Source organism: Sebastes umbrosus, chromosome 8 (genome assembly GCF_015220745.1).
Source record: "Sebastes umbrosus isolate fSebUmb1 chromosome 8, fSebUmb1.pri, whole genome shotgun sequence".
NCBI lineage: Eukaryota > Metazoa > Chordata > Actinopteri > Perciformes > Sebastidae > Sebastes > Sebastes umbrosus.
In genome coordinates, this window is record NC_051276.1 from 10,009,381 (window position 1) to 10,035,862 (window position 26,482).

The window sequence follows — 26,482 nt, forward strand, 5'->3', positions numbered from 1 at the left end:
AGCGTGGTGCACTGATGGACGTGCGCGGTGGAATAGAAGGCGCAGACGTCTCCCGAGGCCTTTCATCTTCGCAGTACACGCATTATGTATTCTGATCACAGCTTGGTAATGACCCTTGGATGGACTGAGCTTCTCTCCAGGGGGCTTTAACACGCTCTTCCCTGCAGAGAGCCACAAGGGTTTCCAGTTTTCTCTCTGAAGTGTCACTGTTTATTCACACAGCTCCGCTTGAACAAAGTCACACGGAAAAAAAAAGCGACCCCACAAAATGCACACGCATTAGCGGGTAAAAATGGTGTTTGTGGATCACCTTGATGGGGCTGCTGAAATAATAAGATGCAAAACAGCGGCGGATGGAGTGAGCTCTGCCTGTCATGTGAGTTTTTGTAATTGAAGTCAATTTTAAAAGCAGTCAGTCAATTATCCCTTTCAAAGAATTCTATTTTTTACGGTCCTGAAAGTACACAGAGCAGCTCTACTCTGTTCTCAGTGGGGTTACGGATGCTACAGCACATAGATCCCATGAATCACTAGCTTTTGCAGCAAATCCTCTTCAGGCAGTGTTGTCGAAATGTATAGTGTGTGTAATGCACGACGCCTTTATAAATCTTTACAAGAAGATCTAGTGCTGCCTTCATCTCCTCTTATACGTTCTTACCTGCCAGCGGAAAGCGTCTGCTTCCTTCCTGCTGGTTTATCCACCTTTGAAACGCTTCAAAATATTTCAGGCTCCAACCTGTCAGTATTCGGTTTTGACCACCGATGAGCTTTTCAAGTGCTTATTTCTCTCCATCTCTGTGTGTGTGAGCAGGGGGGTGTTTACTGTAGACACCTATATTTCTCCCTGTGGTCTGTTGTGCTTGTCATCTCGCTAGCTGTCAATCACTGTCTTCATCCTGGCAGGCCAGAGGACATGCCGAGAATTGTATCCTTTCTTTCACCGCTGCAGCGTCCGGCCCAATCCCTGTCCAACCTACTTCTCTACATCCTGATAGAGTTCTATTAAAGCCTCCTTTTTTTCTTTTTTTTTAAAGATGTGTTCTTGGAGCTTTTCACAGGCTCATCTAAATCTTTTCAAGGCGCAGTTTTTGCTTAGGTCAGACATATTCCCTTTGCCTCCGAGGTTTTATGGGGCGTTTGTATTGAAAGATAAATCCCTCGATCTATTGAGGCAGAAACAGCTTTGTCCTGGTAGGAAAAGAGCTTTTAATGACCAAACCAGTGTGTGCTTTATTTGAAAGAGGCCCAGCTGACCATTTGGGTCATAGTACTGTATGTTTTTTATTGTCGACTAGATGCTCCCAGTTTAGTTTTCTTATATAAATCAGACGAAGAAAACTGTCAGAACACCAAAAAGTGCATTGCAGAATCAGTTGTGTAGAGTTTGAGGGCTAAAGTGATAATCTAATATACATGGTTGTCAGTAGAAGTGCAGCAGCGCGTAGCTGTGACATGGCGTCCTGCTTGGATGCTTGGCCCTCTAGTCAGATTCCAGTTCTGAGCACGGTGTCTGACCCAACTGATCTGTTTTTCTGGACGGAGAGCCGTGGCAGCTCCTGCTTTAAGCCATCAGCTCTCATGGTCCATAGATCTCACAGCACACATCTCTGGGTGGACACATCACTCATGGTTTCAGTCCAGAGCACACAACTCTATGTTCTCGCCAAGGTGACATTACACTTTAAGAAATAATAGCTGTCAAACTTTAAAGCGAGATCCATCTTTATCTGAAATGTTTGACTGCTTCGGAGGTAGAAGATTTCATCCCTCCGCTTTACAGCATGCTGAGGACAGAGGCGTTCCCTCTTCTTGCCTGTTACACTGTTTCTCATGTGATGCAGTGTTGTCACAGGTCACCCTCTGATTATTATTCTTTTTGACATGTTTCTATGTGAATAACTTACTTGAGTGCAAAACACTCTGTGACAGAGAACTGAAAACACAAAAATGTACACTTACCATAAATTCTGACATAGTGGCCATGGCCTTTATTTAACGCACAAAGGGCCCTTTATTTAAAGGAGCAGTGTGTAGGATCCGGCAGCATCTAGTGGTGAGGTTGCAGATTGCAACCGACCGTGTGCCAAGTGTGTAGGAGAACTACGATGGTCGAAGTGAAAAGGTGAATGGTTCTCTCTAGAGCCAGTGTTTGGTTTGTCCGTTCTGGGCTGCTGTAGAAACACGGCGGACTCCGTGCACAGAACACGCTCCGTATGTAGATATAAACGGCTAATTCTAAGGTAACTAAAACACAACGATTGTTATTATCAGGTGATAATACACTAAAGAAAACATACTTATTAATATTATATTCCATTGTCAATAGATCCCCCAAAATGTTACACACTGTTCCTTTGAGACAGTCTTCTATTAGCTAACATGCCTTCATTTCTACTGTTATTAAAGTAATATAATAATATATTTTATTATATGTCAGTAAAACATTTCCCTGTTTACTGCTCTGCTCCCATTTATTTTGCTGTTGATGTTTGCTATTACTGCAAATGCAAACCTTCCTCCTCCTTTACCTGTTGTCCTGCTATTTTCAAGATAATGTACATTTCCACAGAATTAATTCCATAGAGAGTTGAAGTCCCTCCCCTTCCGGTGTCCTCCATGGGACCTTATTTCAGAAAAAAATATATTCAGCCAAAGAAGTTATGTTTTGGGTGTGTAATCTTTCTAATTTCATATCTTCACAGTCTTATACTTCAACAGCTTTACGACAATTATACATACATACATTATACATAATTAATTCAACCCACATTCACAGCGCAGCGGGGCAAACTAGAAGGGAATGGAGAAGTTTGTAAATGAAAACAGTATTTCTGTTAAAAAGAGAAACTCAGAGCAGCATATTATTGGAAGTGCCATCTCTCTCTTTTATTTTTTATTTAATACCAGCTTTGACCTAAGATTATATGGTAAAAAATACACCTGTATTTTTGCAAATGGGATAATTATGCATGTTTCTATACAGTCAACTGTCGAACTTGTTTTATTTAGACAGCAGAGGGAGTACAATTATGTTTAATGTGCTTGCAATGTGAACCACAAACATATAGATCTGACCAATCCACAGGAGAAAACGAAAACACACATCACTTTAGATGTTTCTCATGGCTTACTAGATTTCAATATTTTTCCCTGTACAAGTAGAAATAATCACATCATGGAAATTCAAACATTAAAGCTTTGATTTGTAATGACAAGTTTACATTTAGGACTGATGGCGATGCTGGAGGACCGTATAGAGCATCCACAATTGAAAAAAGCCTCTTTGAGCGGGGATGAATGTGCTTATTAGATATTAATATATTCTGCCCATTACATTTTGTACAAGGGCAAATTTTGGCCCAATAGTGGTGCTAGAGGAAAGAGCAAGTGATCATTACATCATCCTTTGAGAACCATGAATATTAACAGCAGATTTTATAGAAATCTGGAAAGTTGTTGAGATATCTTGCGTTAAATAAAGTGTGAACAGATGGGCCGGCTGCCCGACATCGATTGACATTGCAATTCCCCAAGCATTCCCCACCACAAAATCAAACACATCTTCAAAATAAGACCTGTATTAATGACATGTTTAAAGGTTTTATTGCTTCACCTTGAAGGCAATATCACCTATAAAAACTTGAAAATTTAAAGTTTGTTTTAAAGGGATGGGGATCAAACTGGACATTGATTTTCAGTGTGGTCATCATCTTTTCCATTTTCTGTTGAAATAGACCCATGACTCAGCTAACACATACACACACACACATCTCTGTCCTTTATTGACTTCTTTAAAACTAGAGGAGCAGATTTTGGAGAGTGATCCATAAAGTGCGAGGCATTCAGGTTCCTTTGATGAAGTCACGACCAGTAACTATAAGCCTGATACGTTGCAATAACAGCTGAATATATAGACGGGGGTGGACGAACCTCTGAAACAGCAGTTAAAGGTGCAGTGTGTGTGTAATACCTGGCAGCATTTCACCTCTACTACTCGGTCCATACGATCTAAACTTACTGTCATCAGTTATAAAAACTACTAACAGCAGGGCAAGAATACGCACAATCCAACCAAACTGTTGAAACTCTGAGAGCCGGTCAAAATAACACTGCTTTCTTATAATAATCACGTGTGGCGTCGGCCTCTAGTTTACGTTAGCCATCTTTGTGTTTACTGTCACTAACCGGGGCTGTATGGGGCCGTGCACATTTTGATAGTTTATTTATTGGATGATTAAAGTCGTAGTGGCAGAAACGAGAAAATGACCCGCACCATCATCTCGTCCTCCCCGCTGACGGGAGGCTACTTCACCGAGAGGACAGCCGGTGTGGCAGCTCCGGGGACGGATCTTCAGTAGCAACTCACCAGCACAAACCCCGGCGCAAGGAGTCGCAGCGGGCTGGGCCCTATGGGATCAGACCATGGATGTATAAAGAGAACTGGATACAGCGTTGGAGGCGCACGTTCATTCCTATGAGAGTTGTTCAGTGGAGCACGAAACCGAAATGGCTCGACTGCAGAGTGATAAAGTACCCGGATCATCCGGCGATCTTCCTCATCCATTAGACCCATGGAGCACGCGCAGTAGCGTTTCCTTAACCCCGCCTCCCAGCCCTCGCTCCAGCCTCGGTCTGGGGTTCATTCACATGAACGGAGGAAGGGACATAACTCTGGATTCAGATTTTAGATGATTTTTTGGGGGGCCATTAGAGTGTTCATACTGGGAAGTTGATTCACCTCGAAAAACATTAGAGTTACAGACGTCTCTTTCCCAATGTAAGTCTATGGGGAAAAGTATTTTTGGGCCCAATAGCATCATGTGACGGACACGGAAGTTCTAGTACCACCGTATGGCCAATACGAAAGTTGGCATCAACGACCGGTGCTCTTCCTGGGGGGCTTGGATCAGACCGCCGGCGCTGGGGTTTGTGCTTGCTGACTGCTAGTTGCTACAGCTAACTGCTAACTGAAGGTCCGTCTCCCGAAGATGCCACTTGCCGTCCTACCGGCAAAGTAGTCTCCTGGTGGCGGCGAGGATGAAACGAAAATATGAGTTGTTTCCTTGTTTCTGCCACTTTGGATTTAATCCAATAAACAAACTATCACTGTACCTTCAAGGTGATTAACAAGCCCTCGGGGCAGCTCTACTTCTTCTTGGTCCTCTCATGTTGGACTGAGGACAAACTGGACGCTACAGTGACTCACTATCACCTCTAGAGGAACAGGTGGTATTACAAGACAGGACGAACTGGGGCTAGCTGTTTAGCATGCTCATTTTTGCAACACCATACATAGACGTCTTTGAGTTAAAGTCAACACTGTAACCTCTTCACATTCTGGTGATGATGTTGGGTAATTTTTTGAACATTTTAGATTAAAATTCTTGCCAGATGTTACACATTGCTATGGCAAAAATCACATATTGCTATGATGAATAGTAATAGTAGTGTAGTCTATCTAGTCAAGAATCACTGTATGCAGTTCAAAAGCAAGAAAAGTACACAATAATGCTGGCAACTGGTAAAATATACCACTGTTTGTATGCCAGTTGCACAGGTGCTTCAAGCATTTATTTAACTTGTTCAGTGATTTCAGAAGCTATTTTTTGTGATCTGAGTGGCATGGTGGGTTGTTTCAAGTGATTAGCCTGGTTGCTTACACTCATTTCCCCAGTCAAGTGGGTAGCAGAACACCAATGCCTGGGTTTAGACATGAATCAAAGTTGAATAGTCATTATGATGGTATAATAAATCAAAGCGCAGTGCCACAGATCGGTGATTAGTTTAAGTTATTGTTACCAGAGCTGTTCTTTCAATCAAGTAACTTTGTCAGTCCCTGATTACTGAAGTTGTTGTGATGAATGCTTTGCAGTTAAAAGGAGACAGTAGCAGAAGATAGATGAGTTATGAATGAATCAAAGCAGGAGAACTAAAACTGCAACGTCTTTGCTAGATAGTTGCAGCGATGCACGGCGCTTCACCTCTAGATGCCTGTTTGATTAATGTAGCCGCGCGCCATGTAAGGTGTCGGCATCAACTTAAAAATGGACAAAAGCACAGTGGGACAAGCAGGTGGGAGACTACAAGTAAATAAAGGTGAAGCTAATGGAGCATGCTAATGTGTGCATTTATTAAGCCCGCCGCCGCCTCCTCTTGCTGGACCAATCTGCCACTTTGCACGGCTCCCCGGGTCCCCGAGGAGTGAGTCATTGCTCACTTTAAATAATGCACCTCATCTAGGGGCTCAAGTAGCTGCCGTATAGAGCCCTTCATCCTGATGACAAGTGGAATTGAGAGAGTCTGCTAGCCTCGGACGCTTCTTTTGAGGCTGCTGCTGGACTCTTGGGTCCGAGTTGTAGGCTACTTAAGGAGCAGGTAATCTGCTCCCTGCCTACACTTTACATTAAATGTGTGATCAGGCTCAGCGCTGTTGGCTGAGGGATGGAGAGCTTTCTCCGGACCAGTCTTAGCAGGAATGCTGTTGACATAACAGCAAAAAACTGACTGTGAGCTAAGAGACACAGGGAGGTGGGTGAGGTGGTTGTGCAGTGAGATGGTTAGGTCAGATGTTGATGCCGTAATTGGAGAGTCTGGAGTGGATGTCGGTGCCGGAAAGAGCATTTACCATGAAGCGGCTTTTAATTCAGATGCTCACGTAACATGTCTTTTTATTTAAAAAAAAAAAAGGTTTTCAAGAATGTCAAAAGAATTAAATGGAGCTGGAGTATCATTATTGAGGCTGTTAAGACAATTAACATTTTATAATTCGCATTTCAAGTATAGACAACCAGTTCCGCTGTCTATCATTTGCCATTTAAAGGGATGCTTTTATCCGAAAGCAGCACAGCGAGGGCGTACATTTATAGCATGGCTGTTTCTCAGTGGGAGCCACATCCATACCCGCCATGGTGCCGGTGTCATGCTGTATCTAGTGAACTGCACAGCGACGAGAGTCTGTCTTTTTTTTTACAGAAAGATAATGAGCAATCTCTGAACGCCAGGGAATGAAATGAGTGAGGATGAGAAAGAATAAGGGGATGTGGACAGTGGTATCTATGCAATATGAAATGTCCTGTATATTGAAGGATGATTCTGGTTTATTAAAACGTGGATATTATTTTGTAGTTATGGCCAACATTTCCAATAATTAATACCGATGTATTTTTATTATCTGGGAATGCGGAGACATCACTTAATAGACATCTGACGGGACAAGAAATCAATCAGAAAAGTTATAAACCAACTTCCAAAGTTAGCCAAACTCATTGGAAGAGAAAACAAAGGCAAAAGCTAATATTCTACTGTCTGTTTAAAGCAGACCATCGTCTTATTGTTGGGCGGCGAACTCTAGTGGCCGTAGTAATTATGACAGAAGCAAAGGAGAAAGTCAGGTGACTTCACTCACGTAACATTGGCCCACTCATACGTCACGTACATAACATACTTAACTTTCATACATAACCTAAGTTACGTCACAGACATACTTATTTTAACCCAAACCCAAACCACAATCTTTTCCTAAACCTAACCAATGTGTGCCTTTTGCTGGTACTCTCTGGCGGTCATACTGTATATGTTGTTTTGGGAGTCATTGACAAACAACCTATTTTGACGTATAGGTATGATGACGTGTTGGTTTTAAGGGTCCGTCACAGTTTAGAGATCCTCTACCTGGTTCAACAATGTTGAATTACCGTACATGCTGTAGTTGTGGTGGTCCAGTTGTCTTTGCATTGAGGAGTTATTCCCAACATATCGGATGCGCTCATTTCTTTCAGGCTGGAAAACACACATTTTTAAACAAGATAAAGTCCCTACAGCCACGCTAGCGGCTCTGTTAGCATGTACTCATAAACACAGCAGGACTTTGACCTAAATGTATGCTAACATTTTCTAATTAGCGCTAAATACAAAGCACTACTAATGGGAATGTTGTTAGTTTTGCAGGCAATTGGTCTTAAACCAAAATATTGGACATTTGGCCTGATGATGGTTAGCGCCCAGCAGCAGAGCTAAGCTTACGCCATTTAACCAGTTAAACGTCCACCTACAAAGAGCCATACAACAGTAAAACTAAATTATTTCTATTTTATTGTCATATTTAATGTCTCTACTGAAATTGCCTTTGTTGAACAATTTAAAATGATGCATACTATTATAACTATTTACTTACTTACTTATCTATTTATTCAACTTTTTTGCCCGGCCGTTTCCCAGAGGAGCATAACGTGAGCAATGGACATAAATGGAAGTTAAAGATTTAAATGAGGGCTATTTAAGTGTTTGTACTGGGAAGTTGATTTACCTAATTATCCTCTGATTTACAGACGTCTCTTTATACATCCATGGCCGCGGATTCATCGCCGTTTTTTGTCCAATATGGCGGCAGCGCCATCTAGCGGCTGTTGTCAAAAAAGGGACCAGAGTTTTGTCTCTTTGCTTCTATACACCTTGGTTAAAAACAGCAGCTAGGTGGCTCTCACACTATCAAGCTGATAATATCAGATAATCACAGATTATGGATCATGTTAGCGATATTTTAAAAATAAATAAATAAAGAACAGGCTTCATTAAGCATTTCACACTAACACACGTGTTTTTGTTCAGTTCTGCGGTTTACTAATGTATTGCACATATGCTTAAATTAAGAGTGCAGTTGTGCAGGAAACGCAATGCCCTGCAATTTCTAACATACCTGCAAAACAATGCATCCATCAAATCCATCCAAAGGCACAATTACAGTATTACATTAGTCATTCTGCTGACATGTCACCACATGTAAACGTAGGCAGTATCTTGTCTGTGCAGGACCACAACTTCTTTTTATTCGCAGTATTTTTTACAGTGTGTCTCATTCTCTCTGTGTGTGTGCCTGTGTGTGTGTGTGTGTTTGTCATTGTGTGTTTAGTGTCCAAACACTGGAAGGCTGTGAAATCCTCCTGGGTCCAGAGGTGACATACGGTCCCCCGGGCCTGGACCTCTTCTGCCCAGTGGCCATGACCATCGCTCACTGCGCCGAGGTGGACACCGAGAACTGGAACATCCAGCTCAAGAGGAAAACGCAGGACAGCAAATGGGAGGTGAGAGCTGCAGGTCCACACCTGTCAAGTAGAGTACAGCCCATCGAGATCTTTGCTCGGCTCAGACGTGGCGCTTCGCCCTCCTCCTTAGCTTTTTCCTCAATGGCTTTATTGTTTTTTTTGGGGGCTAAACAGGAATGATGGCAGAATACTGTTTACGGTTGCAGTACAAAGCCTGTTACACCTCACTAGACTAGACTATAAATGATATTAAAGTGCAGATTTTGTAGATAAAGTAAACACCAAAAAAAGACACAGTCACAGCTTATAAGTATATGTGCTATTGAGGTGCTGCTGAGATGTCACCATGTAGCATCACCATACTGAAGGCTGGAATCAGCAATGGCTCCATAAACAACAGTTTAGCTAATCCATTGTTCTTATAGTGAGTCAGTATTTAAATGGAACCTGTTTTCCACCTGTCTCACTTCAGATGAGATACAATGCTATAGCAGGACTAAGCATAGTTTACGGTGTTTCCTGCCAGGCAGTATGGGCAGCTAGATGTCATTTAACCAGCGAAAAGGCGTATGAATGCCACGATAATGTGCAAAGCATTTAACGTGCAATAACTTTCTTGATTCCCGCATGTCATTTGTACGCCATGTATCCTGTCCTGACTTACAATGTAAACACATCCACATATAAATGCTACGATAAGAGTGGCGTAGTATAAAAAGTGACAAAGCCGGGTGGAGATGTCGATGGGTCCAACAAACACATAACTTTTAACGTTGTTGTTTTTAACATGTTTGTCATGTGTTTTTAATTGACGTTTCTGACGCGTTTTCTTTAGTTGTGTTACGTTTTTTCCGTACGTCTTCTACTTGCTTATTTTAAGCCCAACCATGATGTTTTCCCTTACCCTAACTAAGTGGTTTTCTTGCCTAAACCTAACTGCGTATGTTTGCGTGGCGTACAAATGACACGCGAAAAGGCTAAAATGAGTACTTGTGACATGCAAAATTGTCTGTGTAATGTCGTGATATTTATACGCCTTCCTGTGAGACTGGGTTGCATTTAACATCAAGATTGGTTGCCATAGTTTCCTTTTATGTTGTTGTTTTTTCTACTATTCCATACAGTAACAGATTTCACTCAGCGTAGGACAGTGTGTTTTGTACGTGGACGTTTAAGACATGTTCCCTTGACATGAGGTTGTTGACTCTGTTATCTCCCTCTGTTTGCTGACCCTTTATATATACAGTATGTGCTTTATGTGGTAAAAGGTCCTGTTAGTCAGCATGGTATGTGTCAGGTGAGTTATGTGTGAGCCATAAAGGACTGTTGGGGCTTCGTGGGTGAGCTCATTGATCCAGCCTTGTGCTCTCTGTGGGTTCACAGAGTGACATAAGGCCACATGAAGGTAAGACTGCCGGTCCGGCAGGAGGGAAATAAAGAAACAATTACAGCGTGTAATGGCCAGGAAGAGGCATGGCTGCTGTCAGTCAGTGGGAGAGTGGTGGTGGGGGTTACAATGGGGGGGGATATAAGGGGCCGTTAGACAAGAGCAGTATCGATTAGTGGATCAGGAAAGACATGGCACGGTGAATTTAGATGTGAGGCAATCAGGAGGAGAGTCATGGAGATTGTTTCTCTGCTGACCACAACTCTCCATTTGCTTCCTCGGACATCTCCCAACCGCCCTCACACATTTTGCATCCACACACACACACACACCATCGATACCAAACACAACCAAGTGGTCCAACTCACACAGTATTTTCCATGTTGTGTTATCTTTGCTCTAATGCTTTGGAACAGGACACATTGTATTTTTCCAGCTCTTTGTGTGTGTGTGTGTTCCACAATGTCAGCTTTTGCTTTTTTTTTCCCCCTCCAGCGAAGAAGATTGTTTTTTACTGGTCTGGATGAAGTCCCAAGAGCTTAATCCCAAACCCATAGTCGTAACAAGCCCAGTCGCTGTCGTCACTTTGCATTATTTGCCTGTGTTTTTGAGCAGTAACCAGCAAGATGATAACAAGACAAGAGAAGGGAGGGGGGCGAGTAATGAAGAGAATATTCATCCAGGCGGTAATGTGAATGTAAATCTGACGTAAAGTTTTGGCAAGCCGAGCATGGGTCAGAATAATGAATACCACGAGTTTGCCTCTGGCTGTTGTGGTGGTTGTCAGCGCTTAAAAGAGCTTGTTATTTAGAGGAAGAACAGGCGGATTTGCCTGCTCTCCACATTGTCTGCTTTTGTCGTGAATAATGTTTTTCTACGGTGGAGATGACTGATATAAAGAATATTCAAGAGCTGCAGTGGCCTCTGCATGAGCCACTGTTTTACCACGAGCAAAGTTTGGTTTGGTACCCTTGAACTAAGATCCAAACCCCACGTTAAAAGTCTTTTAGTCCTGGTTGCAATTATCATATTGAATCGTAGGTGCCGACGTGTAAAATATGGCCTTACTTTAAAACACGTTGTCGACATGTTTTGATCTGATTATCTGAACTGAACCTGCTGAGAGAAGGTTTCCGTGCAGTAGGCTTGGGCGGTATTATGGTATAACAGGGTATTTAGAAATCCTGATGGTATGATTTTCAATAAATATATCCATAAATACAGATGTTCTGCTTTTCTATGATGCTGTATTGATGTGATGTATTGTAGCGCCACCAGAGTTCGGTATTGTGTAACAGAGTTCAGAAAGATGGCGACTGAGTGTTTTGGGTGTAGTCTCCTTCAAACTACAATCCGCACGTGTTTGTTTACTAGCAAGTCCGTGTGTTTTTTGGGGTGACGAGACAAAACAGGTTTTCAGCAGCCAGTATAATGCCAGTAACAATAAAATGTGTGCGTTTGAGAGAGAGAGAGAGAGAGAGAGAGAGAGAGAGAGAGAGGGATTGAGCAAGTATAACGTTATAACGTTAACCTGACACACCAGATGGTGACACAGAACCTGCGTAACTGTTTGGAAAAGGGCAGGCACTCTCAAAAAATACTGGGTGATTGGATGAACCATCTGTCACTCAAACTCTTGTCGAAGCCAATCTGGAGAAGAGAGAAACATCTTTTACATGAAGAAAAGCCTTCAGTGTCGTTCTTTGCTCTTCTGTCAATGTAGAAATACTCTAGTTCTGGTAGAACTGATGCTACTGCAGCATCTATACGCTAACCTCTTCAGGAGCCGCCGTTGTTGTTTAGAACCAACAGTCTCCGCGTCGTCACACACACCTAAACCACGGCCGTATAGCTGCTAGTAGCTCCTCACAGGACGCTGTTTTATCTGAACCGCTGTGGTTCAGACACAAACACATTATACTTGAAGCCTGACGAGATGGATTTTTTTGCATAATCTTGTGAAATCGCGAGAATCCAGCTGCCGTGCAAGGTCAAAATCTGTAAGCAACGGGACAAGATTTTGGTATCGGAAACGTTCTGATTTAGTCTGCGTAGTATTGACCAATCACAGGCTTTGGTTGAATGCAGGTAAACAGTCCGTGCGAAGAATAAAGGAGGTGGAACTCTTTGGTCACGATGATTTAGCTTTTTATTATCTTTGTTTGTCTGCATTCATAGCAGATATATCTGTTTATAGAGATCAGCCAAAATGTCGTCTGGACCTAAAACTCCTCAAGATTCTAATCGGACTGTAAACAATGAAGGAAGATGATCAATGAAAGAGGAAGTCTTGGCCAGTTATCTGATATCCTTATATCCGTTACACCCCAGAGGCTAAATCGTCGTCAGACCGACAGCTGATGGGTTCAGAGATTGAGCCCAAAGGCGCCGTACTTGGCTAACCCTCTCATACAGAACCCTTCTCAGTACGTAACTCACAGACATGACATTGTGTAAGTAGATGCCAGAAACAGAAGTTGCTCTCTTCCTTCATTTGTTCTATCTTTCACATTTCCATCTTTGTAAGATTAGAAACCTTGTTGACTCTCTTCAGGTCATTCAGTCAGAGATTAATGTTGTTTTGAAGGGGCTCTTTGGGCGACATCTTGTTTGCTCACCCAGGTGTCAGCACTTTCTGTCAGCTTGTATACTTTCTTCCTCCTTCCTTTGAGTTCTAGTTCATGTTTATCTAACCTCGCCTTTTATAAGCATTCTAGGTTTGCTATTGTGTGACAAAAAAGATTTCCTTTTCAGTGTAAAAGGGCAATTTCTCAAGATGTGCAAGTGTTGCGAATGAGGAGGGAGACCGAAGGGAAAGTGAATGAATGCGAGATTCACGTCGCTTTGAGATTTCACTCTAATATTAAAAGGGTGCAGAGATCCTCAGAGCTCCTTGGTTAGAAATAATGACTTACCATTGAGGTCTAACCTGAAGTTAGAGAGAGGGGGGTGACGATGCATAATACCTGCAAATGCACAGTGCCATTAAAATACCCTTATTCCAGCTGTCATTAGAATACACAGTACCCACAGAAGACTCCTCAGCCCCCTTCCAGACTCACTATATTGTTATTCAGTGCCATATTGCAGTGTGTTAAGCTGTGCTTATGAGGACGCGGAAAGCATAAGTATAAAAATGCATTAACATAAAGTATTCACAGAAGGAATCCGGACACCTGATATTGCCGTGGCTGAACACGGTGCTAACATTTCTCACATTACGTTTGCATCTCACTGAGCGACACAGTGCCTGATTATAATGTATGAGCTGATAAACTGTATTTGCCAACAGAAAATAAATCAGGGCCCAGTGTGTTGTTGTGTGTGTTTGAAAGGAAAAAAAAGAAGAAGAGATATACTGTGAGGTGAAAGGGACAGCTGTTGTTCTTGTATTACCATGTTGTCGCAAAAGACGTTAAGTCAATACACTATATAAAGAATTGTAGTTATGTGGTTATGTCAGTGTTGATGTGAGTGAACAGGCGGGACATGACGGCCGGTAACGTGACTTTAGATCGCCATACTGCCAGTTAACTTGTGATTATCTGTAAAGGGAATAAATATTCCCCCTCAGGCTGTGCTTAAGCATGCTGTTTGGTCTCTCAGCTCCTCATTAAATTGCATAATCACATGTAGTTCATGGATTTGATCCGCTTGCAAGGATGGGGCTCGTAACATACTGTAGTGCGTGACGATATTGTGAGACAGTTTGGATAATGACAGGGAGATATTTGAAGGTGGATTTGGTGCCTTTTCTCTGCCTGGTAAATCTCACCTTTTTGGCTCCTAAGTAGGGGAAAACAAATATTTACTCATCATACAGTAGATTACATAGCAGTTGCAGTTTTTTGTTGTTTGTATTTTCCTTGAAGTGAAGTTTGGGATCCTCTCTGGAATTGGTGACACATCATTCACGATTTCCGTTACGAAAATGAGCTCAACAGAGAGAACTTAAAACAGCGTTTGTTCGAATGAGCTGAGTCATTCGTTGCAAAAAACAACAACAGTCTTTTTTTCTAAAGGAAGGGGAAGGAAAGACAGGACATTATAAGATTCCTTCATTCCAGTTGGACATAATGTAGTGCTTCCTGGTTGCTGTTGTCATCTCATAAATAAAACAGTCTGTATTGTTCCTAATGACTATTTTGTGTTCTGCTATGTACTAAAACCATCACTCATGTAGGGAATGGTTTTCACATTCTCGGGAGACTGCTGACAACCTGTGTGGGCTTTTTGCTTTGTGATTTAAACCAGTGTTATGATACCAGTATTCAACAGCACTGAACCAGAACTCAATCCATAATACATTCTACTGTATTATACACAAGTTCATTTGCACATATTTCTAGTCATATCTATGTAGCTCTGGGCATGAATATTTAGTTCCACAGTGGGCTTCACAGCAGCAAAGTCTGTGTGGAAGGAAATGGATGAAAATGTATGTCTGATTATCGGTGGTTGAGCCCAGGTTTACATATTAATCAGGTGATTGTACTAATTTCCCTTTAAAGTGTAACTTCACCCCCAGGTCTGACCTACCCAATGTATGAATTTGTAAAATGCAAAAAAGTAGGCAAGTCTAACTCAGCTGCTAAATGAGTAAATGCAGGGTACAAAGATGATTATTGCTATGTTGAGAGGAACATCAGGGAGCTACCTATACTGTGTCTTCATGGGGACTATACCGCTGTGCTTTATTGCAGGAAGTGATGTCGGTGGAGGAGGAGTCCACTTCCTGTTACTGCCTGATGGACTCGACGAGCTGCCACCTGCTTCTGGACCAGCCGGGCTCGTACGCCCTGGTGGGCGAGCCCCTGACGCAGGCTGCCGTCAAGAGGCTGAAGCTGGCGGTGTTTGGGAGCGTGGAGGCCGGCTCCATGAGCTACAGCCTGCGGGTCTACTGTGTGGATGACACGCCACACGCCTTTCAGGTAATGGGGGACGGACACTAGATGTCCGGCTCATTGTCTTTTTTTTTTTGTTTATCCATCAAAGGTTGAGTCATGATTATTTCCAGCAGCACTGTTTTTTCACAGTTCTCCACTGTCTCATTTATTCCTAAAGAGGATGTGAGCAGTGGATTAAAAGAATAGTGCGATGGATTCGGTGGCATCTAGTGGTGTGGTTGCAGATTTGAGTCTCACCCTTCTCATTCCAAAACTGTGATAACGTGACCCTCCGAGTGTGTAAAACCGTGGTAACACCATTGGCCTCGCTCAGAGACCATCCATACCATAATAACACTACTTTAGGAGCAGCGGAAGTCAGGCGGCGGTTTGCGGTACCACGGTTTTGAACTCTGCGCCTCACGTCACGTTAGTTTCTCAAGTGTGTCGGAGAACTACGGTGGCCTTCAGGTAACGTAAAAACGTGAAAGGCTCTCTCTAGAGCCGGAGTTTGGTTTGTCCGTTCTGGGCTACTATAGAAACATGGAGGAGCAATATGGCGGACTTTGTGAAGAGGACCCACTCCCTATGTACAGTAGATATGAAGGGCTCATTCTAAGCTAACAGACACACTGTTTCAGGTGATTATACACTAATGGAAACATATTTATGAATATTATATTCCATTTCTGCTAATAGATCCACCGCAATCCTACACACTGGATCTTTGAGCCGAATCTGAGGTTATAAATTGATAATTAATGGGGCAAAAGCACATTTAATGACCGTCTGGTGTATTGAAATATGGCTGAGGTGGAACGTGTGCTTGTATAGACTACTCTCTCCAATGTTTCATATAATGGTTCTCTATACATGGTCAAGAATGCAAGAAGGCTAATACTATTTACTTCTTTTGCCAACGCTTGAGTTCATTTGTTTACCCTGAAATGACTTCTTCATTGTAGTTACTTCTTTGGCTGTACTTGCATGTATGTTCAGACATTAGCGTCATATTTCAAATTGTGTTCAGCCATTTTGCTAAAGAAGAGTGTGTCTGTAGTGATAGGTGCTTCCCTTTGTAATGCTGTGCACACTGCCTATAAAAAATAACTGACCTAAAAGTTTAATTTACACCCTCAGATATATTTTCAGGACAGATTTAGAGGACCAGTGTATGACCAGTAGGATTTTGGGGGATCTATTGGTAGAAATGGAATATAATATTAATAAGTATGTTTTCTTTAGTGTATGATCATCGTTGCATTTTTGTTACCTTAGAATAAGCCGTTTATATCTAAATATAAGCAGCTCCTTTTCAACGAGTCTGCCATATTTCTACAGTAGCCCAGAACAGCCAAACCAAACACTGGCTCCAGAGAGGGCCTTCCGTGTTTTTACGTTGAAGTGGCAGCTTGAATTTGGTGGCGTGAATGCAGCTGAAGGCCACCATAGGTTCTTCTACATGCTTGGAAAGGGAAGGGATGTTAGCAATGGATCAAATGACTATGTGACTGGTGGCACTTGTGGTGAAAAAACTTACCGAGAAATATCACCTGACTCAATGTTTTAGTTTTATGGCCGGCAACTTTACTTTTTTGGGTCATTCTCACGCCTCTCATGAGCCTTGTTTTTGCTGCTTTCAGCAAAAAGCTGTGATAACCCCACTGTACAGCCAGAACCAAAACAGCAGACAGGCAAAGTTAGCAGCTGGTAGACATACATCATAGTGGAGCTCTTGGCAGCTAAAGAGCCAGGTATCTCTATGAGGAAAACAAAACCTAAAAAGAGAGTGAATGTTGGACTGACATTAGTCAGGTGTCCAGACACAACACAACTCCAAATGAATGCTAATGCTGCTCTGTGTCTGCTGGATGTGTAAATTGGCAAACATACGATATGCTATATCAGCTTTATAAGCTGATAATATGTCAGTGTTGTGTCTGCAGCTTCTAGCGGCGCCCCCAGTTAGCCAGAAAATGACGCTGTATGCACTGAAATGACAGAAAAACACATTTTCTCACGTTTTATTTGACCAAGTTTTGAGATATCTGACTCTTAAACGGAATGGTGAATGGAATTTGGTTTGTGGCGCTCACCAACGTGATCTCATGGGAAAACGTATGAATAGCACGCCATTTTTAAGGTGTCGTGTCTACAAATTACGTTCCATTAATCTCCATTTTATTCAAATGGAGGCATAAATCTCAGAGGCAAATATCTCTAAATATTAGCAAATTAAAAAATAAACAATCTGCATGACTTGATATCAGGTAAGTGAGAAATGTGAACAGGTCATCGAAGTAAGACTGCGACGCTTGGAGCAACTTCTTTTGGTCTACAGTTGACCAATGAATGACTTTAATGTTAATATTGTGTTGTTTTTGGAGGTTTATTTGTTTGATTTAGAGAGAGAGAGAGAGAGAGCAATTCTTACTCATTTCCCTCAAGTCCAGAATTCAAACCGGAAAATTCAGCAGTCATTGTGCAACTGTGCATCACAGCTTTCAACTCTTTCACAAAATGTGAGGATGCACATTTTCACTTTAGCAGTTTCTACTCTATTAGTGTAGGTCCTGGCCTAGATTCAAGCTGAATATCTTGTGTGTATGTGGTTTTATCCTGGGCTGTCTGAGGCAGCAGGGACCTCAGCATGTGCTCTCTACCAGTTAAACCATGACAGTGATTGCAGATTCATTACCACTGAAACAATACTGCGAGCTGATAGTGGGGACTCTGTAACAGCCTGACAGATTCTCATCCAGAGGTTTTAATAGACTGAGACAAAGGTTGCCTACTGTAATCACTGCCATTCAAATGTTAACCAATCATTCTTTTTTTATCTTGTTTGACTTGATTATCCTTCAGCGACCTATAGGGTTTTTAAGCATTGAGATCTCATCAGCGAGCATCAGGGAAATCAAGCTTCCCGTCCTCCCCGGAGAGGCTAGACTAACAGAAGAGCTGAGCCGAGCTGAACAGAGCACCGCGATCCTCGTGACTGACTCTGCCTCCCGACCGCCTTTCTGTCATGTCGCAGCCGTCAGCGGCAGCTGGCTTTAAAATGCATTCTGGATTTGGTTTATGAATTTCCAGCCTGCCGAGCAGATGCCAGATTTTTGCACGTCCCTTGGGCTCCTGTCTGTTAGCACCACATCTCTGCTGTGTGTTTTCCAAGCTCGGGCACAATCACAGACTGGATTCTGGATCAACAGGAAGCCTGATGCAACACAAACACTTGTGTGAGGGAGACATTTTCTGCAGCTGAGACCAAGCAAGGTTATGACTGGCAGCTTTCTGATAAAGTCGGTGATATTGCACAATGCTTTTGTCTCTTTTAAAAGAGTACTTCCTCAACCAACCCTGTCTCCTACAAAATGATGTTCCCATGCAACTGAAATGCATTCTCAATTACGTTTCCAGGTATTTTCTCCTGAGTCACAGTCGCAGTTTTAAAGTTGTGGTTAGCAAACATCAACAGAACTACTTGGTTAGGTTTAGTAAAACATCATGGTTTGGTGTGAAATAAGTATTTTAAATTTATTTTGTCAAAAAACCGAGACCTCAAAAAACAAACGTAATCTGGGAGAAGGTACGTTTCCCTCGAAACGTAATTGACAATGCAGTTTTGTTGTTTGGGAACAGAATTTTTAGGAGACCAGGCTGATTCAACAGGTGAAATTTTCTGAATATTAATATCCAAATTGATGCACTTTTTTAAAGATTTCATCATCTTTTCATCTCCTTTTGAAATTAGCAGGTAAACAAACAGTTCAAGATTTTAAAATTACCAAAATAGTGTGAATTATTTTTTTTGTGTGTCAGCTGTAACAACAAAGTCAGGGAAAGTCTTGTTGCTTAGTGATGGGACAAAATAATTCCCCTCCACCAGCAAGTCCATTTCCAAGGTCGCAGCATTCAGTACTGGAGACACAATGGACACAAGCTTCCATCCATAGGCCTATTAGTATTCTGCTGGCAGACGTTACCTTCTATACTGTATATGCTGTTCACCTCAACCTTTAGCTTTCAGCCTTGGCAAAAGAACCATTTCTATAATGTCCTGAATTCTAACATCAACAAAAAAATAATCCGTTTTTTTTTTAATGGTTTTCATCACATTTTGTGATTCCACTATTCTTCCGGTTGGATTTTTCATTTTTGACATTGCAACGTTCGCTTGGGTGTAAAACATCATGTGCCATGTGTCAAAACAGCAGTTTGTGAAATAGTCACAAAATGTTATCTATTTGATTCGTGTACATAAACACAAATATCCCTTTTTTTTCGTGATGCTCAGCACAACTTCCAACAACGTATTTTTCCTATGATTGTCCAGCAACACGTGACGCGCATGTCAATTTTTGCTCCAGTCTTTTAAAAAAAAGATTACGTAGTTAGATTTAGGAATAGATCGACAGTCCGCATGAATCCCTTCTCCTCCAGTTTATGACTTTATAAACATCACTGTTTCTCCGGACTTTATTTGGCATATTCTGTGTGTTCTCTTCGGCCCAGATGTCAAGCGAACACCGGACTTCTGCAGACGTCCTGGTCAGTCCTCTCCCACTCATGTTAACCTGTCGTTTACCTGTGTCCATCTCAACAAATGCCCACACAGACAGCCTGCGTTTTGGTTTGCTTGGAAACGGTCCAAGACCACCTTCCGCAAGCGGCCACGGTCTGGTTGTTTTGGTCCGCATCAAAGTTTGATTACTGCGTTCACAACCACCCAAACAAGCCATACCAGAGGTTGAACCATACCAGAGTTCGATTAAAGTGGACTAAATTCCAAATTTCAAAGTTTTCTTTAAAAATGGCATTTGAAATGTTCATCAATATAAAAAAGGCTGGAGCTTCCCGGATGGTACTGTAGGTTTACATTTATGCTTTGGCCAACAGTTGTAATTCTCCAACATCCCTTGTGAGTGTGTTTTACATCAGTTTGTCATGACAGATGGCTCTGAATACTATGATACCCATGTGGCTCAGCACACAGTCATTGCTCTGGCAAACTGTCAAATGTACAGACTAAACTGGGTTGTGAGGAAGTAATCAAGCTGTCATTACTGCAGTGGGACCCCACAAATAAAATGATTTACTTTTTAACTGCTTTTGCTCAGAAATATGTCCAAGAGATCCTGAACAACCTGTAACATAGTCATCAAAATGCCATTAAAATGAAGGTATCTAAAAAGAAAACTGACGGGCGAATTCACAAAGAATGGATTGCAGCCGCTGATAACACCATGAATTGCGAATCATTTGCAGACGCTATCTGCCCAGTCTCAAGGTTCCATTCACAAAAGATACTGTGCTAATGATATAACAGCGCAAACATGCCCATAAAGTTTTGCAGCTGAGTGCAATTTTCCTTTTTTTGCGTCTGATTGCAGTTGTCCATGTGGTAAAGTATAAATGTTGCATTGCAGAACAATGGCAGAGAGAAAAAATCAAATGAAATATTCAGACGGCTCCAGGTCCTGATCGACGAAGTGCAGAGGCATTCCTCAAAACTTCATGCAAGGAATTTAAACTTGACAGAGAGAAACCCATTTGGTATTTAATATGCCATGATCGCTGGAAAGTCTGGGCGTGACACCCCTTATAAATGTGCTTCAGTTACCACCAACTCTCTGAAGACGCTGACACTAACTGCGTGTGACTATTAGCGCTGTTCTTGTGAATTGGACTATTTTTGCAATGAGGCTCTATTTCCATAGAAAAGGGGATGCTTTTCTGCCAAATGTCTGCGTATTACCTAATTAGGTGCAAATAGCACAGGAGCACCAAGACACTGCTTAGCACAGTTAGGGGTGTATTTTATCTTTTGCGGGTGCTTTGAGAATTACACAGTTTATTTTGGTCTTATTTGTGCAGCTGAAAAAGCCACACAATCCTTCTGTGAATTTGCCCCTGAATGTTTTCAAATGTAGACAGCTAGAAATATGTTTTACCTGCTAATCACCAAACCCACATTAACTGGTCTGAGCTATCATCAGCTGGTCCAAATATAAAATTCAACTCAATTCAAAAAATGATTTCAAAAGTCTGTCTTAACCAATTTCACTCTAATATTTTAAATAGGAATGAATATTTTCCACATGAGCACAGGCTACCTTCATCCGTCAAAGAGGGTGATTTCACATGTAATTGAATTTAAAGCTATAGTAATTGGGTTTTTATTACATGGAATACATTGTGGGAATAGTTTTATGAAGGACAAACAATGGGGATCAGTGATTGGTCGTTAGGTACACATTGACAGCTCATTTCTGTCTGGCTGCTGATTGGTCGACTGAACGTGCCGTTGCTCACACAGTGAACGCAGTCAGTCCAGAGAGCTACAGCCACATGAGAACTTATTCACTGAGAAATATTGATGACGAAGAAAGAAAAAACAAAAAGTCTCCAGACTTGTCGCAAAAGTGGTCTTAAAATTCCCAAATCAAGCGAGAAAGTCACTAAGTAACTTAACATTGTCTATGCAGAAAATTAAGATAACTTTTACTTTTGGGAACCCTGGACTCCCAAAATAACTCCAACACCAACTTCACAATTCTTCTGTCTGGATTTCTCATTCTCGGCCAACATTGCAACACTCCCTTAGCTATAAAACATCAATCGAATGTGATGTGTCAAAACAGCAGATCAGCAACAATCACAGTCTACACAAAACTTCTATCACAGCATCTTGACAGCTTCAAATGAGTTCAAACAAGGGAACTTTATCACAGATCCAAGCTAGCTACATGCTACAAACCCAAAAATCTCCGGCACTGTCCAGCCGCTCAGTGTCGCAACACTTTCAAACGACGGAGGCGGACGGCAGAGAGGAACGCCATTTTTCAGGTTCCCTGCTGCCTCATTTTCTTCTTCATATGAACGTCTTCCATCTGCATTTTTTCCAACAGATTGTTTTCACGCCTACAATAATAACAATATGTGCTTTTCTGCAAACACGTGCGTAATAAAAGTGCATATATACAGTCAACCATACACACACGTGCATAACCAAGCTGCTGCACGCACGGACACTTAGTCAGAATCAGTCGGCGTGGCCTGGCATTAGTCACAGCTCTGTTCCCTGTCTTTTCCCTTTGTGGTTGAGATGGCTAAGGATAGACGGGGCCAGACACAGAACCATCCCACCGGGACACCGAACAATGATGACAGATGAATACCTGCAAGCGACAATCAAAGTGCTCTTTCATCATCACAAATTCAATTTGGGAGATGGACGCTTGCCCCCCTGACGCACGCGTTTCCCCAGCATTAAATTCACGCTTCAATCTGTCATGTTGAGGCTGCAAATGTGATGCTAATGTGAGCGCGAGTTGTTCAGTGGAGGCTTGGCGGCCTGTTTCTGTTAATATTTGTGATGAGTCAATTAGCGGATGTGACAGAGGAAAGGATTTGCAAACAGGTGTTGGTGCTGATATGCAAAGGTATAGTGTACCTTCTCTTTACCTTCTTCTTTCTGACCCCTTTCCTTTCATTCTTCTTCCTACGCTGTCCCTGTTCCTTTTCCTGTCCCCCTCCAGGGAGTGGTGGCTGCAGAGAAGACCAGAGGGGGTCAGCTCCTCGAGGAGCCAAAGACGTTGCCTTTCCGAGCGAACACCTTCAGCCTCCAGGTGTCCATCCAAGACGTTCCCCAGTTCCTGTGGAGCATCAAACCCTTTACCACATGTCAGGTAACCATGGCAGCAACCGACAAGATATTAAATGACAACATAGGCCCTGTTCACACCTGGTATTAACATGAGTCCTCAGTGATCGGATCACAAGTGGACAGCTTTAAGTACGTCCGTTCACACCTGGCATTAGAATGCGTCTCCAGATGCGTCTTCAGTGGCCACTTGTGATCCGATCTCACTTCCCCGCCCCATATGCAAACACGTAGTAAACACACGGCTAATAGCAGCCGTTGTGATGTAATATTACAGGAATGTCAGTAGTAATATCCTATATATTCATTAATTCTGGTACATTGTATTAACATCAAAATAAAAGGTTATTGTACCGGCGATCCTCGCGGACCTCCACTTCTGATCGGATCACTGAGCACGCATGTTAATACCAGGTGTGAACAGGGCCTTTGTGTATTGTGGGATGTATTCGACTGTAACGTTAAGCTGGTACCACTCCTCAGCTCATGACATTCATCTGCTTTTGACTCTCTTTATATTTGTGTTTGTGTTCACCGTTCTGTGCTTTAAAACGTCTCTTTTTTTTTTGCGTGCATCCTGCTGTCAGCCACAGTTCTCTCCGGAGGATCGTAAAGATGGACGTGACTTGAGATTAATAGCTTTGTGTTTGTTTTGCTTGCTGGGGCATTAAGATGCAAACAGTATTAGATCGAAGTCATTGAACGCACCGCAGCAGTCAGTGAATGCTGTTTTGTATATCTTGTTGTTGCCATTTGCAGAGTAGCTGAACTGTGTCCCCACTGTTCGCCGTTGTTGCTTAAAGACCTGAATGCTGGATGAAAGCTCTGTTTTCAAAGACACCGCCCCCCCCCCCCCCCCCTACACACCCTCTCCACGGCCTTATTTATGAGGGACTGGGGATGGCAGCCAGGCACTGCGAACCTGCTTTGGTGTAGCAGGTGTGGAATAATAGCCGAGCATCGTGCCATACATCAAGTCAGCTTTTAGTGCTAAAGAGCATCCGAGCTTTCCACGTCCATCACCCCACCCCCCCGCCTCCTCCTCCTCCTCCACTGCTCCCAGACTCCATTATCTGCTGCTGTGTGCTGCACTGGCCAGCCGAAGATCAAAGCCACACGGGTTAAGTCATCAGTAGGCACGCCGGGCGCCACTTTTAATGCCACGGTCTGCGCTAAGAATCATTTACAGGTCACTTTTAATATGGCAGGAGACGGAGTCCTGCAGAGGTCAAGGACGTTTCCCCACAGATGTTCCCGTTCTCTGGAAATTAATTATACATCAAAGACAAGCCTGTTCCCTGTTCCCCCGTATTCCCACATATACAGCTTACACTACTTAGTGTGCCCGAGAGCTGCTTCTGCCATCCCAGGAGTTACTGTACCAGAGAATCAGGCTGTATTATTAAATGCATTTCTTCTTTCTCTCCTCAACAATAGTTATTTCCATGCATGCATAATATCGAGCCGTGAGATTTCAAAGCCAGACCTTACCTTTTATCTTGCTGTGTGTTTAAGTGCATGTGCCAGTGTGGTCACATGTAGAACAGCAAAGCTGAGTCATCTCATTCAGAGCTACCGGTATGTTAAAGGTGCAGCGTCAGATCTATATACCTGCTCCAAACAAGCAGGCAGCATTTCATGTCTGTACTGGGTCCGTAAACTCTACATTTACAGTCATCAGTTATAAAACTACAATCTGCTGAAACTCTGAAAGACGTTCCAAATAACCCTGCTATTTTATAATCTTCACCTACAGTTTACGTTGGCCATCTGTGTGTTTACTGTGACACTAACCGGGGCCGTATACGTTTTGATGATAGTTTTTTTTATTGGATTAAGTAGCAGAAACCAGAAAACAACGACTCATATTTTCATTTCATCCTCCCCGTGAAGGGGGTGGGGGGGCAACGAGTCCGGGAGACGGGCCTTCAGTTCGCGGTTAGCTGTAGCGACTCCATTCAGCCAGCGCAAACCCCAGAGTCACAGCAGGCTGGTGGAGCGCTGCGTCTAACCTGTGTAACGGCAGCAACAGAACGTTTGCTGATCCTGCGGGGAGTCGGGGCTGTCTTTGATCAGACCCCCGGCACCGGGGTTTGCGCTGGCTGAATTTGAGTTGCTACAGCCCCGCTAATTGAAGGTCCGTCTCTTGGATCAGCTGTCAGTCATGAAGTCTCCTGGATGAAACAAAATGATGGGTTGTTTTCTCGTTTCTGCCATTTTTGGATTTAATTCCATAAACAAACTATCCAAATTTTACACTGTACCTTCAAGGTGAGTAACAAGCCCTTGGAGCAGCTCTACTTCTTTGTCCTCTCATGTTGGACTGAGGACAGACTGGACGCTACCATGGATGTAAAGAGAACTGGATACAGCGTTGGAGGCGGGGCCCGTTCATTCCTATGAAAGTTGGTCAGTGGCTCGACTTCCGAGTGATAAAGTACCCGGATCTTCCGTCGATCTTCCGGATCCATTGGGCAGGCGAATTAGTATTCGCTCTGTCACATGACTCGGTCACAGACGTCACGCTGTCGTCACGGCTTTCTAGCTCCGCCTCCCAGTCTTTCGCTCCAGTCTCGGTCTGGGTCTCATTCACATGAACGGACAAAGGGAAATAACTCTGGATTCAGCTATTAGTGCATTTTACAACTTGTAGGACCTAATGATTTAAATAAGAACTATTAGAGTGTTCATACTGGGAAGTTGATTCACCTAAAAAAAAATAATAATCTGCTGAGTTACAGACGTCTCTTTCCCAATTTACGTCTATGGGAAAAAGTTTTTTGGGCCCAATGGCATCACGTGACGGATACGGAAGTTGTAGTACCGCCGTTTGGCCGCTAGGGAAATTATCATCAATGACCGGCGCTCTTCCTGGGGGGCTTGGACGCTACAGTGACTCACCATCACCTCTTGAGGTACAAGTGGTATTAATAGACAGGACGGGCCGGGGCTAGCTGGTTAGAATGCTCATTTCAGTAGATATCTGCAACACAATACATAGACGTCTTTGACATAACGTCAACACTGTAACCTCTTCACATTCTGCTGATAATATTAGTTCATTTAAACTAAAATTCTGGTCCAGATCATTGCTGTGTACTGTGTTATGTTTCTGATGTCCCTCTTCTTCTTCTTCTTCTGCCTCCTCAGGAGTTCTCCTTCCCTCAAGTGTGGTGCAGCAACCAGCAGCCCCTGCACTGTGCCTTCTCTCTGGAGAGATACAGCCCCGCCACCGCCCAGCTCTCCTGCAAAATCAGCGTGCGCCAGGTCAAAGGCCACGAGCAGATTCTGCAGGTCTACACGGCCGTGGCCGAGGTGAGGCTCCGGAGCTGCGGGATGGAGGAGAGGGGGGCGGCGTTTCACTTTCTCTCTCAACCTTTATATAACCTTCCTGGAGTATGTGTCCACTGACAGCAGGGGCCAGCTCTCCTGAGCTTGCATTCTGTATTAATAGAGCGAGGAGGACACTCACTTACTTTCTTTCTTTCTTCACAGATTTATG

General features: G+C 42.9%; 1 protein-coding gene across 1 annotated transcript in view; it reads left to right on the forward strand.

Annotated features, from left to right (window-relative positions):
* The window catches only part of unc5db (unc-5 netrin receptor Db), a 200,350-nt gene that overhangs the window by 167,441 nt on the left and 6,427 nt on the right, over positions 1-26,482 (forward strand). The window contains 4 exon segments of the mRNA XM_037777506.1: positions 8,909-9,080; positions 15,132-15,359; positions 22,856-23,005; positions 26,131-26,295. Of these exon segments, the coding sequence (XP_037633434.1) occupies positions 8,909-9,080; positions 15,132-15,359; positions 22,856-23,005; positions 26,131-26,295 (715 nt within the window).